The following is an 18,619-nucleotide window of genomic DNA, read 5'->3' on the forward strand; positions in this document are numbered from 1 at the left end:
GAGTGTGTTGCAGACTTTCCTTACATCACACCTAATTCTCCCAGCCATCTGGAATGGTAGGTCTCATCATCTCCATTTTATTTCTTTTTATTTTTTTTTACTAAAAAAAAATTTCTTTTGGCCACACCATGAGGCACATGGGATCTATTTTCCAGACCATGGACAGAACCTGTGCCCCCTGCAGTGGAAGTCTGGGCCACTACGAAGTCCCTAATCTCCATTTTGCAAGTGAAGGAAGTCTAGCTCAGGGACATTAAAGTACTTATCAAGATCAGACAGGAATTCGGCAAACTGCCTGGCCTCCTTGCTTGGTCATTCTATGGGGTTAGAGTCTATCCATTTTAATGGCACGGCAATAAGATCTTGGATGAGTTATTTACCACCATGAGCCTCAGTTTTTTTCATCTATAGAATAAGACGACTACTACCTGACCTTCAAAGGGCTGCTGTGGTGGTAAAGTGGACTAAAGCAGATAGTACATAGCACAATACCCCATACCTAGTGCTTGAGCAATAACACCAAGTAAGGAGAAAAGATGGCACTGCTACATTTTCATGCCTTCCAGGCAATCTTTACATCCTAAAATTCCCACAGTTATTGCCCTTTTCTATCTACCTGCATTTAAAATATTCTAATACTTATCTCTCGGGACACAGCATTGAGACTTTCAGGTTTTTCACTGGTGGGCACAGGAGAGACAGAACAGGAGAAAGACTGAAATAACTATCTTTATCTTCTAGTTCTGCCTTTTTATCAGGTTACTCAGTTTTTCTCAGTACCATTATATTCTGCATACACCTATACTGTCCATACCCCAAGCAATCCAAACTGTGAATTTATATATTCATTTATCCTTCTAAGGCAAACAACAACTACAATGATCAAAACCCTACCATCAATCTATGACTTCAAGTATAAAATATTTAAATGTTACATATTAGCCAGGTGGGAATATCTTTGTTTGTAGAAATACAGTCTTGTGCAAATGATTTAGCTCAGCTTCTCCCTGTTTATGACAACCCATCAAATGTATATTCCTCCTCTCCCATCCAAATGGGTAAACAAACTATTTACTTGACACATAACATGGCAAACCTTTTTTTTTTTTGCCACAAAACTGTCTTCTGTTGTTCTGTACTAAATAATACAATAAGAGTTTTTATTCTATTTGTTTAATTGACAAATATCAGTCAGTTTTCACTTTTTCTGTATGAATAACTTTGGCACTAGGTCATAAAACTTATATAAGTAGCAGCATAGCCCCCTTGGCATACTTTTCCTGAATACTTGTTTCCCAGAGTCTGATTTATCCAACCTAATATTGCTTTCTACCTACCATGTGTCATGCATGGTGCCAGATCCCTGAGAAACAAACACTAAGCAAAAACAGGAGGTTACAGTCTGATGGAAGAGACAGAAATGCACCACATAATCACATGATCACTGCAACTCAAACAACATCCAGAAAGGGAAATGCTACATGTCCATCCCAGGGGGATGTGACCTGCTGAGGGATGGCCAGTGGGCTTGCCCAGGAAAGCAACATTTGAGCTGAGGTTTAATTAAAGGTGATAAGGGATCCATAAGCAAAAGGAGGCAAGACAAACATTCTAGAGAGATGGGAAGAAGCACAGAAGCAGCATGGGTGGGTGGAAGAAAGCCAGTGTGGCTGGAACACAGAGACCAAAGAGACGCTTGTTGTGAGCTGAAGTTAGGAAGGCAAGTGAGTGCCAGTGCAGATCCCCATGGTCGACTTAAGGAGTCTCACCTTTATCTAAGAACACTGGGAGGGTACTGAAGAGTGGTGACACTGTCTGATCTGTATTTTGACTGCAGTGGGGGGACTAGCGCACAGTAATTCATGGTGGAAAGAGATGAACCAGTTAAGGGTCTGCTGCAGTGATCCAGACAAAAGACCATGGCAGCTTGGACCAGACCAGTGATGAAGAAAGTAAATATTTAGAAGGCATAAGGAATCAGGACCAAGTGTCAGTCCTGTGTTATGAGCTGTGCACGGACTCTTGGAATCTTCACAAACAACCTATGGGATGCATATTCTTTTCCGCATTTCATAGATGAGACTATTGAGGCACGTGGACATCTGTCCAAAGTGTAGGTAGTTTAAATAATAGAACCAGAACCCCAAACCCATGTTTATTTAACGTCAAAGCCAACTACAAAATTATTGTTAAAAACTTGAAATAGAGTTAGGACAAAAGGTCTCTACAGCCAAGTTTCGAAACTCAAAAGCTTCTTGATTTATTTCATCAAGGTGCCAATGGTGAGTCCTGAAGAACATGGCCTTAGGTACTCCCCTCATAACATGGATTCTCTTTTGAAGGTTTACACCACAGAAGGCATACCTATTTCAACATATCGACTTGGCAAGTCCCTCATTTCATTGGCGTGCCGTTCCTTCACGGAGCATATCTAGAAAGGAAAGCCAAAGGTCATTTTTATTCATGTGATAGAAAACTCTTCATCACATCTCATTCACTATATAGTACTTTCCTAAACTAGCCATGTAGCACTGAAGACAGGATGCACACATCCTACCCTATGACTTAAGTGATAGAAATTAATTTCAGTGACATACAGCAACCTTTACTTATATCCTCCAACATGGTGTGCTCAGTTGCTCAGGTATGTCCTACTCTTTGTGACCTCATGGACTGTAGCCCCCAGGCTCCATTGTCCATGGAATTCTCCAGGCAAGAATACTAGACCAGGTTCCCATTTCCTACTCCAGGGGATCTTCCAAGCCCAGGGATCGAACTCACATTTCTTCTGCACTGGCAAGCAGATTCTTTACTACTGAGTCACCTGAGGAGCCCTACTCTCATGCTGCCAGGTCCCAGACATATTATTCTCCAATAAAGTTTTATTCAGGAACAAAGAAAAGAAGGAAGTGAATATAGTTTTAAGACGTTTCCAATGACCCATTTTCTGCAACTCTATTGACAGACTCCTTCAATCATCATCCAAATAAAACTCCAGCAAAAGCATAGAGCCCCAAATGCCCAATGGCTAGCTAGTCTGGGCAATGCCCACATAGGTCTAGTACTTCTGATTACATTTTAGTAATTTATTTCACTGTTGCTAAATACTACTTTGCAAAAGTGTCACATGCTCTTCTTTTTGTCTCAAGCTCATTAAAATAAATGTATTACATAATTTAAATCAGAGATGGTAACTACAGCCTAGCCTCTGGTCTATTTTTTTTACAACTTGTAAGCTGAAAATAATCTTTACATTTTTGAAGGTTTGAAAAAGTGAAAAGGAGAGGAGGGAGACTGGGAAGGAAAAACAAATAAAAAGGAAATTGCTTGGCAGAAACAATATGTAGCAGGCAAAGGGCTTCCCTGGTAGCTCAGCTGGTAAAGAATTTGCCTGCAATGCAGGAAACCCTAGGTCTGGAAGATCTGCTGGAGAAGGGATAGGCTACCCACTCCAGTATTCTTGGGCTTCCCTTATGGTTCAGCTGGTAAAGAATCCGCCTGCAATGTGGGAGACCTGGGTTCAATCCCTGGGTCAGGAAGATCCCCTGGAGAAGAGAAAGGCTACCCACTCCAGTATTCTGGCCTGAAGAATTCTGAGGTTGCAGAGAGTCAGACATGACTCAGTAACTTTCACTTACTTCACTTAAAGTTTAAAATCTTTACCACCAGCCTTTTACAGAAAGTCTTCCAACTCATATCTTAAATTATATGTATACAGTTTGAATAGAAATTTTATATATTTATTTTATATATATATATATATATATGTATGTGTGTGTGTGTGTATATATATCTACACACACACACACAGACCATAACACATATGTGTGTTAACTGTGGATGTTTTAGGATAATAATAAGACTATGGATATTTTATGATTATTTTTTGCTGTGTTTTCTAAAGGAGATGTACTCTATTTTGTAATAAGAACTGAGAAAAATTTACATAGTTCAGCCATCCAGTTTAAGACTGAGCCTCAAACGTCCATCAACAGATGAATGGATACAGAAGATGTGGTACATATAAACAATAGAATATTACTCAGCCCTAAAAAAGCATGAAACAATGCCACTTGCAACAACATGGATGGACCTAGAGATCATCATACTTGGTGCCAAAGGGGAGGGGACAAGTAGAAGGAAGGATAGGAAGTCTGGGGTTAGGAGATGCGAACTATTACATATAGAATGAATAAACAACAAGGACCTACTGTATAGCACAGGGAACTATGCTCAATGACCTACGATAAATGATAGTAGAAAAGAATATGAAAAAGAATATGTGTAGATATATACATGTGTGTAACTAACTCACTCTACTGTACAGCAGAAATTAACACAACATTGTAAATCAAGTACAGTTCAATTAAAAAAAAAAGACTGAGTCATAAGTACTGATCCTATACAAACTTCTTTTAGACAACATTTATTGCATTATTTTATAGCTGTATCCCTAAGTGTACCTACAACATGAAAATTTCTAAAATATAGAAAATCCAAAGGGGAAAAAACAAATCATACATTGTCCCAGAACAAACTGAACACGATTAACAATTCACACTTTTGGAGAAGCTACTTTTCTTAATCTAAAATTACTGCAAATAGTTTAATGTGCTATTTAAATATCCTTACATGATTCTTCAATATCTTTATAGTATTTCATTACATGAATGAACTGTAATTTAGTCAATCCTATTTTAGACAGTAGTTTTTTGCTTCCTATCGCTTTCTGATGCCAGCAATAATGCATCAACATGCTCCTATATACAACTTTTGGACTTCTGTTTCATTAGGATAAATTCCTAGAGGTAGAATTGATAGATCAATGTACATTTCTGCAGTCAAAAAAAAAACAAGACCTGGATCTGACTGGTTCAGATCATGACCTCTTACTGCAAAATTCAGACTTAAATTGAAGAAAGTAGACCATTCAGGTATGACCTAAATCAAACCCCTTATGATTATATAGTGGATGTGATAAATAGATTCAAGGGATTAGCTCTAGTACACAAAGTGCCTGAAGAACTATAGATGGAGGCTTGTGGTGGTGACCAAAACCATCCCCAAGAAAAAGAAATGCAAGAAGGCAAAGTGGTTGTCTGAGGAGGCCTTACACATAGCCGAGAAAAGAAGAGAAAAGAAAAGAAGAAAAGGCAAAGATATATCCAACTGAATACAGAGTTCTAGAGAATAGCAGGGAGAGATAAGAAAGCCTTGTTAAGTGAACAATACAAAAAAATAGAGAAAAACAATAGAATGGGAAAGACTAGAGACCTCTTCAAGAAAATAAGAGATACCAAGAGACCGTTTCATGCAAAGATGGGCACAATAAAGGACAGAAACAGTATGGACATGATAGAAGCAGAAGATTTTAAGAACAGGTGGCAAGAATATACAGAAGAACTATGCAAAAAAGGTCTTAATGACCCAGATAACCACAATGGTGTGGCCACTCAACTAAAACCATATATCCTGGAGTGTGAAGTCAACCAGGCCTTAGGAAGCATTACTATAAACAAAGATAGCTTCAGCTGAGCTATTTCAAATCCTGAAAGATGATGCTGTTAAAGTGCTGCACTCAATATGTCAGCAAATTTGCAAAACTCAGCAATGGCCACAGGACTGGAAAAGGTTAGTTTTCATCCGAATCCCAAAGAAGGGCAACGCCAAAAAATGTTCAAACCACCACCCAATTGCATTATTCACATGCTAGGCTTCAACAGTACATAAACCAAGAACTTTCAGATGCACAAGCTGGATTTAGAAAAGGCAGAGGAACGAGAGATCGAATTGCCAACATTCACTAAATCACAGAAAAAGCAAATGGAACTCCCCTCTCTCCAAAAAGAAACACATCTACTTCTGCTTCATTGACTATGTTGAAGTCTTTTTGTGATCCACTATGTGGATCACAACAAACTGCAGAAAATTCTTAAAGAAATGGGAATATCAAACCACCATACCTGTCTCCTGAAAAACCTGAATGCAGGTCAAGAAGCAACAGTTAGAACCAGGCATGGAACAACAGACTGTTTCAAAATTGGGAAAGGAATAGGTTAAAGCTGTATACTGTCACCTTGCTTATTTAACTTATATGCACAGTACATCATGCAAAATGCTGGGCTGGATGAATCACAAATTGGAATCAAGACTGCCAGAAGATATAACAACAACTTCAGATATACATGGTACCACTCTAACGGCAGAAAGTGAAGAAAGAGCCTCTTGATGAAAGTGAAAGAGGAGAGTGAAAAAGATGGCTTAAAACTCATCATTCATTAAACAAAGATCCATGGCATCCAGTCCCATCACTTCATAGCAAACAGATGGGGAAACAATGGAAACAGTGACAGACTTTATTTTCTTGGGCTCCAAAATCACAGCAGATGGTGACTGCAGCCATGAAATTAAAAGATGCTTGCTCCTTGGAAGAAAAGCTATGAACAACCCAGACAGCATATTAAAAAGCAGAGACATTACTTTGCCAACAAAGGTCCGTGTAGTCAAAGCTCTGGCTTTTTTAGTAGTCATGTATGGATGTGAGAGTTGGACCATAAAGAAAGCTGAGCACTGAACAATTGATGCTTTTGAACTTTGGTGTTGGAGAAGACTCTTGAGAGTCCCTTGGACTGCATGGAGATCAAACCAGTCATTCCTAAAGGAAATCAGTCCTGAATATTCCTTGGAAGGACTGATGCTGAAGGTGAAACTGCAACACTTTGGCCACCTGATGCGAAGAGCTGAAAAATCTTGGAAAAATTGGAAAAACATTGGAAAAATCTTTCATGCCGGAAAAGATTGAAGGCAAAAGGAGAAGGGAGTGACAGAGGATGAGATGGTTGGATGGCATCACTGACTCAATGGACATGATTTCAGCAAACTCCGGGAGAGAGTGAAGGACAGAGGAGCTTAGGGTGCTGCAGTTCATGCAGATGCAAAAAGTCAGACACAACTCGGTGACTGAATAACAACAACAGACAATGCAGGATAATCTCCCCATCTATAGAGGCTTAGTTAGTCGTATCTTTTTGCTCGGCTCTTTACCGCATAAAGAAACATTTATAGGTGGTGGGAATCAAGATTGCTATCTTGGGGACCATAATTCACCTAGTGGAGGAAGCATTTCCAGAAGCAATCATTGAATTTCTTTCATGTCCCAATAGGCTAGTTTCCCTTTCCTTTCACCAAAAAAGAAAAGAAAAGGAAGTCCCAACTTTAAAACAAGGGGAAAAGCCACTTGGTCTATTTAAGATACTTAAAAACTATCCAGAACATCAGTTTACTGGATCAGTACTGGGATAGGGAGACTGAGAAGCCCTCTTTTGTCCTTGACTTTGAGGTACAACCTCCTTCCTATTACCTTAAACGTGACTGTTGTGTTCATTTAACACATGGAAACAATTACCACATGTTCTACTAAAAAAGAGAACCTGAATCATAACTAGATCTACCTTAAACTAATAATGCTTATTTTGATGGTAACAATCGCCACATTAATAATTTTTATGTTTTCTTTTTCACAGAGGGATTTTCAACAGCCATGTCTCTTTCATGACCTTTCTGGAATTTTCTGACGTAACTATGACAGCTTATATTTCCTGCACATGGTATGCCAGATCCTACACTAAGTTCTTCATTAAACTGCCCCAAAATGTGTGATGTGAGAACTATCAGCACTCCCATTTTGCAGATGAGGAGAGTGAGGCTTAGAGAGGGTCACACAGGAAGTTCAGTGGGAAAACTGGAATGGATTTCAGGTCCGTGTGACTCTACAGCCTGAGCCCTTCCATTAGACTACTGCTGGGATATCTTCTTACAACACCTTTATCTCAGCTAAGTTTTACTTTATTTAGATGAAGGTATATATTTTTAAAGGGAAACAAACAACTTTTGCTCTGAAATACCTAATATGAGACAAGTGCTACTAGGTACGAAATAAGGGTGAATGGACTTTGGGCCTCGTTCTGCAGAACAGCTTCATCTACCTAGGCATATAAAAGGCAGGCTATATATGTGACAAAACAGCCCCAAGTTGTATCGTCCATAATAAGCCTGGGCCTTTACTCCACCAAACTACTAGCAAGCAAGCAGGATGATTTCATTTCAACCTTCTTTTCCCACCATCAGTTCTACTGAAGCAGCTCAGGATCAAAGCTAAGGGAAATGGAAGGAAACAAAGAAAGGGACCCAAGTGAACCAGTAACACAATGCATATTCCATAAACAGCTAAGGCCTACTGGGTTACAGGAAATTAAAAAAAGATCAGAAAGGTTACACCGTTCTGAACATGGATAAGGTCATGAGAAAGGACAGATCTGAAAACTCACACTTATCCCATGACCATAATATGCAGGTGAAAATATTTTGGCTCTGAGAAGCCATTCAAGAACTCATATTCTTGGACTTCCATGGAGGTCCAGTGGTTGGGACTTGGCCTTCCAATGCAAGGGGTGCGGGTCTGATCTCTGGTCAGGGAACTAAGATCCCACATGCCTCAGGGCCAAGGGACCAGAACAGAGAACACAGGCAATGCCATAACAGATTTAATAAGGACTTCAGAAATGGTACACACACACACACAAAGGAACTCATTCCTTTGGACCATCATCAGTAGCTCTATAACATGGACTGATGAGAAAGACAAGTAAACTCACCTTGACAGACGTCCCCCAGCCAATGATCAGCGTCACATTGTCCTTCCAGCAGAGGCTACAGGGATACATATCTGGGCGAAGACTTATATCATCCCGGGGCACGTTCGTGATTCTCTGCTTTGAGGTGATGTCAAAAATCTTCACGCCCTGGAAAATAAAGTAGCATTAAGCATCCTGCACTCGAGAGAAGGAAAGTGAAAGGAAATTTAATAATGGCCACTGCTATACACCAGTGATAACGAGCACTGCCAAGTATTGACAGTGTTTATTGGGTCCCACTGGGAACCACAGAAACGTTCCGACTCCACACGAATCCCGTGAAAACCCAGAACAAAAGGAAACCTCCATCCTTCTTTTCAGGCAAAGGAGATTTTATGAGCAGATGGCACAAGCAACACAAATGGTAAATGCACAGGAATCAGCAACTACATTTCCAAAATGACAGACAAGAAACATTTACATATGTATTGTTACACCTCAAGGATGGGATTTGCTTTTCAGAAAAGCTTTGAATCTGAAAACCCACTAAGTAAAGAAAACTACACCTGACATTTTAAAGTACTGAAATCAAGAAACATTGAGCAAGCAGCTAAATGAAAATAAACCAAGAGGCCATACATCTGTTGACCATGACTGTGACCCAGAAGACGTAGGAAAAGTCCCAACTAGTACAGCAGCTTCCGGGAAGTTTCTACCATGCAAAATGGAATAGCTGGGGACTTCCAAATGCAAGGGGCTTGGGTTCGATACCTGGTCAGGGAACAGAGCTCATATGACGTTGCAGCATGACAAAATAAAAAAAGGAATGGCAGAGACTTGCTAAATTGTACGTCAAAATTCCAAAAGCTATAGTTATGCTAGATGTCCTAAAGGTAATTTTAAACTTTGTATTCGCCCTAACTCATATCGACTAAACTTGAGGTAAGCGAAGCATCAAAAATTAGGACCCACTTTTTCAAAGGCAGGCCTATTTTGGGTCAGTGATTATTCTGGGAGTAAAAGAAATCAGCAATATCCTGCCCTTGTTTCATATCGACTGGCACTTGCCCTTGGCTAATAGGCAAATGGTATTTTCAAAACCATGTTCCCATTGCAGCCCTTCCATTATTAAGATGCCTTTTCATTTTCTTGGCTATTCTCCATGCCTCGGGTTTCTTCCTCTAAAATAGAGTCCAGGATATGTTGGAAATTACTCTCTGATGAAAGCCAAAAGCAATCTAATTTCTTCACCCTTCCGGGTATGATATCAATAGCCATGAGCACCTTTCAGAAATGGTGGTGGGAGGCGTGGCATCCCCACCCTTTGTCACAGCCCTCTGGTTCTGGCCATCCTTCTGGCGCTGAACAAGCCTTAGAGAGACAGAAATGCACTTTTACCATATTATTGGCCCAGGCAATCAGATGGCCCCTCCACTTCACACTCCTTATGTTCCCTTCCCCTTCATGCAGAATTGAAGACTTCCATCTGCTCATCCAAGATCGTTCAAACAGCAGCAACTAGGGGCAAATATCATAAAAACAGAATTTTAAAAACCAACAGCAATATGGTAAATTCCTTATTATTTTTGCCTGGACATTCAACAAGTAACAAACAAATTTAAAAAATAATTAATTGGAGGATAATTGCTTTACGGTGCTGCGCTATTTTCTTCTGTACATCATGAATTAGCCATACGTATACGTATATTCCCTGTCTCCTGAATGCGCCTCCCATCGCCCAGCCGCGACCCCACCCCTCTAGCTCATCACAGAGCACCAGGCTGAGACTCCTGTGCTACACAGCAAGTCCCCACTGGCTAGCTATCATACATGTAATAGTGTCTGTATGTCGACACCACCTTCTCAATCCGTCCCATCCTCTCCTCCCGCTGTGTCCACAAATCCAAGTAACAAACAAATGACTCTCAATACTTTAAATACAGACTTATAGTGGTACATGATTCGCATTTTGGAAAGTATTCCCAGTCTATCTGATCCTGTCCAGGAGGACACTGTTTAAGATGTTTCAGTATTGAAGTTATTACACAGTCCAGCCACAAGATGGCACCAAAATACCAAAAGTCAGAGAAAAAAGAATGCATGTACAGTATTTAGCCAAAAGATTTTTACCACAGAAAGTTCTTCAAGTAATTGACCAGAATTAATTTATTTAGTAATTTGGGAAATCAAGACTTTAGAACTTTTCTCTGAAAATAAGATTAGCCACAGGTTCAGCTGCAATGATTAGAAAGGGTCTGTCTTTCATTTAACTCAAGAAAAATAACAATGACTTGAGGAGTAATTATTCATGTCACAAGAGAAATGTGCTTTAGAATTTAACTTCTACAGGAATTTCAGAGTAGCTACCTATCAAAAAAATATGTTGAATAAATTTTATGACCAAAAATAACTGGTCAAACCCTCTACACAGAGATGTAGTTCTTTTAGAAACCACACATTATTAAGGAATCAAAAATTTTTTCTTGCTATATCCAATTTAAATCCTGTAAGAAAAGACCTTTATACAATATATAACAATACATACAACATATATAATTTATACAATGTACAACTTAAAATATGTAAGTTAGACATAGAATTCTGAAACACAGTTATCTTTTTAAAAGCATTCCTTAATGGACTTTTTAAAAGTCCTATTATAAGTGTCAATTTCAATGATAATACCCCACTTCCAAAAAAGGAAGAAAAAAAGGTAACAGAAAGTAAATTCACATTATTAATATTTTTATATATCTTTCTCAGTAGCCAGAGGGGCACACACACACACACAAAAGGTGAGGGGGAGTTATAATTAAATAAGTGGCCATCATCATAAATAAGCTGAGTTTAGTCTCATAAAAATACCAGAAATGTTTAAAGTTCTCTGTCATCCATGCAAGTGCAGGCAGCCTTACAACATCCTTACTGGAGACTGGAGGCAGAACTTTACTAAAGACATGTGGTCCTGTGTTCCCATCGGATACACACAGGATAGATCTCTTCTACATGCTCAGTGATCTTCAAAGCCATCTTGACTGGCCCAGGTTCTAAGAAATTCTCACCATCATCAAGACTGCCTGCTTCCAGTTAGCGACCCTTAGGTACGGCCTCCAGCTGTGACTCAGCCTCTCCCCTGGGTCATGACGCCGCAGAGAACAGCGCTAAGGCGGTCACTGAGTGTGTGCGGGGTTTTGTGATGGGACAGGTCTGAAACTGGGGATCAGAGGTGAAAGCTTGAGAGTATGGCTCCTACCACACATCAGGTCACGCTCCACTAAAGACAGGTAGCTACTGACAATTGTATTCAACATGAGGAACTGGTAAGACCACAAGGTCTGTCGTCCCCCACGTCAGTGGCCTCAGTCAGGTGACAGGGACTGTAAAAAAAAAAAACTGGGCAGGGCCAGGGAGAGCTCCACCAGCACCTGTTGGAAGGGCGGCTCTGCTGGAGGGCCAGTGGGAGAGGCATGGAGATGCAGGGCGAGGCGTCTCCCTCACCAATACCCACCAAGAAATGGCCAATTGAATATTAAAAGGGCAAAAGTCTGCACCTGGATCAGGAAAATTAAATAAGCCCTCAATTTCAAATTAGAAGTTCTGTAAAACATAACAGAAGGAGGATCCTGGTGAAGGCTGTAAGCTGACTCATTACAAGAAAGAGCCCACCTCGGTCAGGTATACGGCAGGATGCCACAGTGCAGTGGGGGCTGGGGCTGAGGGGGCCACAGGGGAAATCTCAGGCAGGGACACAGGGTCCTTGATCAGCACTGGCAACAGCACACCTGAACTGCCACGCTGGCCGCTGCTCAGAGAAACAGCTTGGAAGGAAAAAGCAGGCAGGCTGGGACTGGAGAGGGCCTCCTGAGGGCAACTATGCCCATTACTGAGGTGGGCAGTACCTGCCTTAATAAGTACAGAGAACAAGTTTTGTTTTTGTTCTCTTATTTTTTAAAATGCAGCACTTCTCTGCTGCGCCGGTAATTACTAGGTTGGCCAAAAAAGTTCATTTGGATTTTTCTGTGACATCATACAGGAAGCCCGAATGAACTTTTTGGCCAACCCAATGCATTCTTTTGTATCCATTTTCCCAACAGACAATTATGTTCCAATTCAGCAAAATGGAAAACATAAAAGCTCTCCCACCACTGTCCAGAGTAAAAGATTTGGACAAGTTCTCACAAAATCTATGGACAACTTCATAGCCACGTCTCGTAAATATGAGCTCACAAGAAGAAAACACTGTGGCAAAACTAATACAATATTGTAAAGTTTAAAAATAAAATAAAATTAAAAAAAAAAGAAGAAAACACTGGAAAAATTCAGGATTTGAAAACAATAAAACTTATCTAGGGAATAAGAAAAAATCTCCTACTCCTACCACCACCTGAATGAGATATAACGTAAAGCAGAAAAGAACTTCGGGAATAATTCTCTTTATTCTCAGGTGACAAGAAAATAAAGCAAGAAATTAATAACAAAGGATAAGAGCAAAACAAGAGGAAAAAAATGGAAATAAAAAAATAAAATATTCTCTATCCTTGGGTAAAAGAGGAAATCAAACTGCGGCCAGAGCACTTGGAAAATGAAAATACAGATAGTACAAACCTAAACTTTAGGAGATGCAATCAAAGTTGTAAACAAGGGTGAGTCCATAGCTCTCAAAGTTCATAATGAACGAAAACAGATGTGTGTGTACGAGCTACACGGAAAACAAAAATACTTTACTGAGGGACAGAGGAGGAGAGCAAAATAAATGGAAAGATACAGCGTGTACCTGGATGACAAGACTCAGAATTCTCACTGAAGAGCTTAAGTCTTGTGAAGTTAACATACGGTTTTCATGCACACCCCAAGAAAATCCCAAAGGAATTATTTCTAGAGCTTCTAAAATGCAATGGACTCATTTGAAAATGCGTGATAACAACAAAATTTTTTTTTAATTAAGCAATTTGGGGGTGGGGGGTGATCTGCCCTGCTAGATACTAAAACTTTTTCTTTTTAATTAACACCCCCAACAGTAGAGCAGTGGTCTCAGAACTGACAGGTGAAGGAAAAAGGAAAGAAAAATTGACAAAGATGAACCAAAATGATAAGGTCAGACATTGGGGGGAGGGACATGTCTGTGTATACATGGGGGGGAGTGTGTATATGTGTGTGTGTGTTAAATATGGACACTTATTTACAGGAAAAGATGTTCAGAGCATATTAAGCAGATTGCAAAACAGATTAAATACAATGACTTTTAAATAAAATATGAATGTGTATCCATATATAAAACCTGAAAGACAAAGAGATCACTCCAGAAAGAGGACAAGTGATTTTGTATTATTCCTCTTTAATAATTATTCTACATAGCACACGTGAATTATTCTTCATTAATAGATATGGGGATGAAAGTCAATCCTCTATTTTTAACAGTCAAGATAATTTAGGGGAAAATCTGAAATAAAACAAAATAAAAAATTCACTGGAACTGAGTGAAAAGACTATTTGTGGTCACCTATCTTTGGGTGAGAATTCACATATATGGTATCTAATTTTTAAATAAAACACTAACTTCTTTTAGAAGACTCTTAATAAAATCTTGTTGCAATTCCCACCCAAGCCAAGGTCACTCCACTTTATCCTTTCTGCTGTGGTCAGTGTGATTTCTGCAATGGGAGGAATCTGAGGCTGCTGGGCCCCGGCCTCCCTTTGTCTCCTGCTCTGGCTCCAAGGAAAACTTCCAGCAGAGGGCAGGAAGGAAAGGAGAGAATGTTGAATTCAGTCTGAATTTCCAGAGTCCTATTACAACAAACCTTGTGTATCCTGCCCTGACACGAATCATAGGAGCAAAGAGGCTGGTCCCTTAATGTTATTTTTATAATACGGCATCAGGAGTACCTATCTGATGTCACTGACTCACTGATGGGTGCTCAAAAACAGCAGAGGGGGGCGGGTGGGTAGCTAATGTCCTAGCTTCTGCAAACCAGTTGTTTTAACTCATTTCCACTACACTTTTAGACACGATTCATATTATTTTTCTCATGTCTTTCAAATAGTGGTAGTTTCATCACCTTACCTTTATATTTGAAAATTAAGAGAAGATCTCTAAACAAATAGCCTTAAATATGTTAGAAAAGATCATTATTTTGGAGAATTCTTTCGTTAAGTCAAATACTGGTTCTGAGTCATGGGATCCTGGGTGCCACATTAGATCTAGTTCACTGAGAACATTGTGCTTACTCCTCATCTCCGCAAATGTATCGGGGAAAGAAACCAAATCTTATAGATGCTTTGCTAGACACACAAGGAATAACAATTATTAGATACTGAGTAAGCTTTTCCTGGGTCTAAAAGTCATTCCTTCTTTCCTTGTCCAAAAATACAATGTATTTGCTATGGGAGGAGCTGTGTAATTCCCAAATCCTCTAGTCATTTGGTCCGTCTTTAGCTGGCAATGTCTCTTCCCTGGAGAATCCCATGGACGGAGGAGCCTGGGAGGCTGCAGTCCATGGGGTCGTGAAGAGTCAGACACGACTGAGCAACTTCACTTTCACTTTTCACTTTCATGCACTGGAGAAGGAAATAGCAACCCACTCCATTGTTCTTGCCTGGAGAATCCCAGGGACAGCGGAGCCTGGTGGGCTCCCGTCTATGGGGTCGCACAGAGTCGGACACGACTGAATCGACTTAGCAGCAGCAGCAGTACCCTATCTCAGACACAGAGGCATCTGCCCTCATTCACACATCTAAACGAAAGGGCCCTGGGACTGATTCATCCAAGGAATACATCCGCACACTCTGAGAAAGGGCTCATGTACACTGATGCCATGTTCTACTCCTAAAATGTTGGTCTCTTTCCTTTTGCTCAGTGTCAGAGGATACAACTTGTGCACAACTTGTCATAAATTTGAAAAGTCCTTTGAAGGTGCTGTGCCGTGCTCAGTCACTTCAGCCATGTCTGACTCTTTGAGACACTATGGACTGTAAGGCGGGACCTTCTCTGGTTTAGGTTACTGCGGCTCCTTGGTTTCAGGGATGTCCACTGGTCTCCCCTTTGGTCTGAGCAGTGATGCCCTGGAATGGATTTGTCTGCTTGCACAAAGCTCTCTGGAACGTCACAGTACGTTCTCCTGTCCTCCCCATACTCAGCCTGCCCTTCTCCTCTATGTTATCGGCTTGATCCCATGAAGTGTTTCTTTCTGTCTTCCCTCTGCACTCCACTCAATTCTTTTAAAAAGCTTGTATTTTATATTAAAGCACAGTTGATTAACAATGCTGCATTAGTTTCAGCAAAGTAATTCAACTATAGATATGCATCTATTATTCTTTTTCAGATTCTTTTCCCATTTAGGTTATTACAGAATAGAGAGCACCATTCCCTGTGCTACACAGTAGGTCCTGGTTGGTTATCTATTTTATTGGTTATATATTTATCTATCAATAGAGCAGTATGTGCATGTCAATCCCAAATTCCCAATTCACTCAACCCTTTACTCATGAGTCCTATCTGCTAGTCCATACATAGTATAAAATCTTAAATGTCAGCTAGAAATTAAAAAATTATTGCCATTACTGTCCTTTGAAACTCTCCAAATAAAATTACGCTTTACATGCAGCATTTGATGGATAACATTTTGCAGTTTCAGATAGGAGAGGTTAGGATTTTTCCATCCTAATCTATGGGAATTTCAGGCAGAAATGCATCATCTGGCAGGAAGGCCAAGGAAAGTTCTGTTTCTGCGATTTAAGGCATGATAAGCTGCTTTTCTTACACACACTCTATGCTAATTTAACTACCACAAAACTACCTGCTTGTATTTCACTGACATTTAATAAAATCCATTTCTTTCTTCCAGCCATAAAACTGCCTAGAGACCTACTGAGCACGAATCTTCTACAAAGCATTTTAGAGGGGAAGCCATTGAGGGAACTACCCTTAAAAGCAGCTGGTTAATTTATTTGGTTCATCTTCCACATCCTGTAATATTGAATTGTCATTATCACAATACTGAGAGCAATTTAAGCTCAATGGGAGCTAAGTACAGAGAGAGGAAAAACTGTTTCCAAGAGGTCTGCTTTTTTGTTGGAGAAAGTATTTTAGGGCTTTATCTCCCATAAATCCACATGCTGGCAGTCAGCACTCTTGGTACTTATATTTCAGTAGGAGCCCTCACATCCTCAGCAATATACTTTATTCTCCTATGTTTTGTGCTGATAAATCTATCTAGTACTTTCTTATACCACATCCCAGAATCTCCCACACACAGGCTGGGATTCCTATGGGGCTGTAATAAAGCTGCCAATTCTGGTAGCCTAACACCCATCATTACCCATCACCCATTCTTCCCTGGTGGAGGGAAAGGAGTATGATTGGACCTTTTTTAATCATCTTGTGCTCTTCCAAGTATATAAATCATTTGAGTCATTTGGGCTCCCTAATACCAGCAACACTGCTTGCTGAGGCTGGGGTTTGAGTCCATGGATGAAGGTGTTTCCTCCAGAAAGGACAGACAGCCTTGGAGAAAACAGACTAAGAGATAAATGCTTAATCAGAGAAGATACTGGAGCTCAAGATGACAGAGAAATAGAGAGAGCAAAATGAAATCCAGCAAATTAGAACATGCCAAATATTTTACTGTCCCAATAAAAACAAAGGGCCAATAATTGATAAGAAGGGCTTGTCACAGAAGGATTTTTAAATCCAAGATCGGAAGAGATTGGGGATCAAACTGAAGTCAAGAAGGCAAGTGAGAAAAAAAAAAAATTGGTGAGCATGGGGTGGTGGCTGGCAGCAGACAGGAGTCTTGAATCTAGATGGAGACAGAAATGACCAAAAAGCATCAGCCTGCAGAGCAGAGAACACCTTTATATTGCCTCCTGCTTTGGCTCAGTACTGAAGTTTAAAACACACAGCCTTCCTGACCATAACTGAGAAAAAACTCACATCATGTAAGAAGAGAATGGGGATTTCCTAAATATATGACTGCTTTTAAATTCGGTGGTTATTTTCTGCACAAGTTCTAGTCCATCCGTCTCCTTTCCTGAAAAGTGGGTTAGCCTGATTAAAAGCAGTTCAACACAGGCCAGATGTTGCTAGCAGAGAAAGTCTTTGTACACAGGTGGATTTCCAGAGCCCATGTGACAGGCCATTTGCTTCCAGGCAGTATCTGAATAAACACAACTGAAAAGCAACACAGGTTTTTCACAAATTCTTGAAGTTAGTTAATCCTGTGTAAATTATGTACCAGAAATATGCTTTGAAATTTAAAAAAAACATCATATCAACATAAAGTAACAGTCAATTTAGTAGCCAAGAAATCCAAGCTATGAATTCAGTGTGAACTAAAGAAGTTAAACATAAGAGGTGCCACTTAGGAGCATTTCCTTTATATTAAAAACAGAGCAAAAACCTAGCGATGACAGAGAGATAGATCTATGTCTACCCACCCACCTATATGGGTTTAGCAATCAATTGTAGCCAGCATGTGAGGAAGATTCCTGTTCCAACTAGCAACCTGCAATTTCTGCACACGCAACTCACAACTGCAAACGGGATTCCAGAAAAGAATGAGGCATTTAAAAAGTAACAAACAGCCTTCCATATGGATCCTGAAGACTTAACAGAGCTGGTTGTTCAAATCAAAAATCTTGAGTCTGTTTTTCAGTTTGCAGCTGTCTGAGGATCTATTCCCCGGTACTGGGTTCAAGGTTGAACCCCTTCCCCAGTAGAATAGACATCCACTGGGTGATGCAACTTGAAGGAACGTTCTGTGTGATGAATAAATATCTCTAATTTTAACTACACATAATCTCAATCACAGATGACTCAGGAAGAGATCTTTGCACAGTGAGATTATGAAAAAGAAATACAAAACTTCTAAGTCTTGAATAACAGGAAAAGTCACAAGAACACACAGGTTTATGGATGTGAACAAGCGCTTCACTCAATTCAAATTAAAGCAAAAACGAACCAACAAGGACCTACCATATAGCACAGCAAA

At 40.0% G+C, this 18,619-nt stretch overlaps 1 protein-coding gene across 2 annotated transcripts in view; it reads right to left on the minus strand.

Annotated features, from left to right (window-relative positions):
- Nucleotides 1-18,619, minus strand: part of VPS41 (VPS41 subunit of HOPS complex) — a 192,973-nt gene that overhangs the window by 63,857 nt on the left and 110,497 nt on the right. For both annotated transcript variants that reach the window (XM_005888154.3, XM_070369337.1), the window contains 3 exons: nucleotides 10,032-10,151; nucleotides 8,655-8,801; nucleotides 2,365-2,431 (listed from right to left, as the gene is read on the minus strand). In XM_005888154.3, coding sequence (XP_005888216.1) covers nucleotides 2,365-2,431; nucleotides 8,655-8,801; nucleotides 10,032-10,151 — 334 coding nt within the window. The remainder of the gene's footprint in view (nucleotides 1-2,364; nucleotides 2,432-8,654; nucleotides 8,802-10,031; nucleotides 10,152-18,619) is intronic.

Source organism: Bos mutus, chromosome 4 (assembly GCF_027580195.1).
Source record: "Bos mutus isolate GX-2022 chromosome 4, NWIPB_WYAK_1.1, whole genome shotgun sequence".
Lineage (NCBI taxonomy): Eukaryota > Metazoa > Chordata > Mammalia > Artiodactyla > Bovidae > Bos > Bos mutus.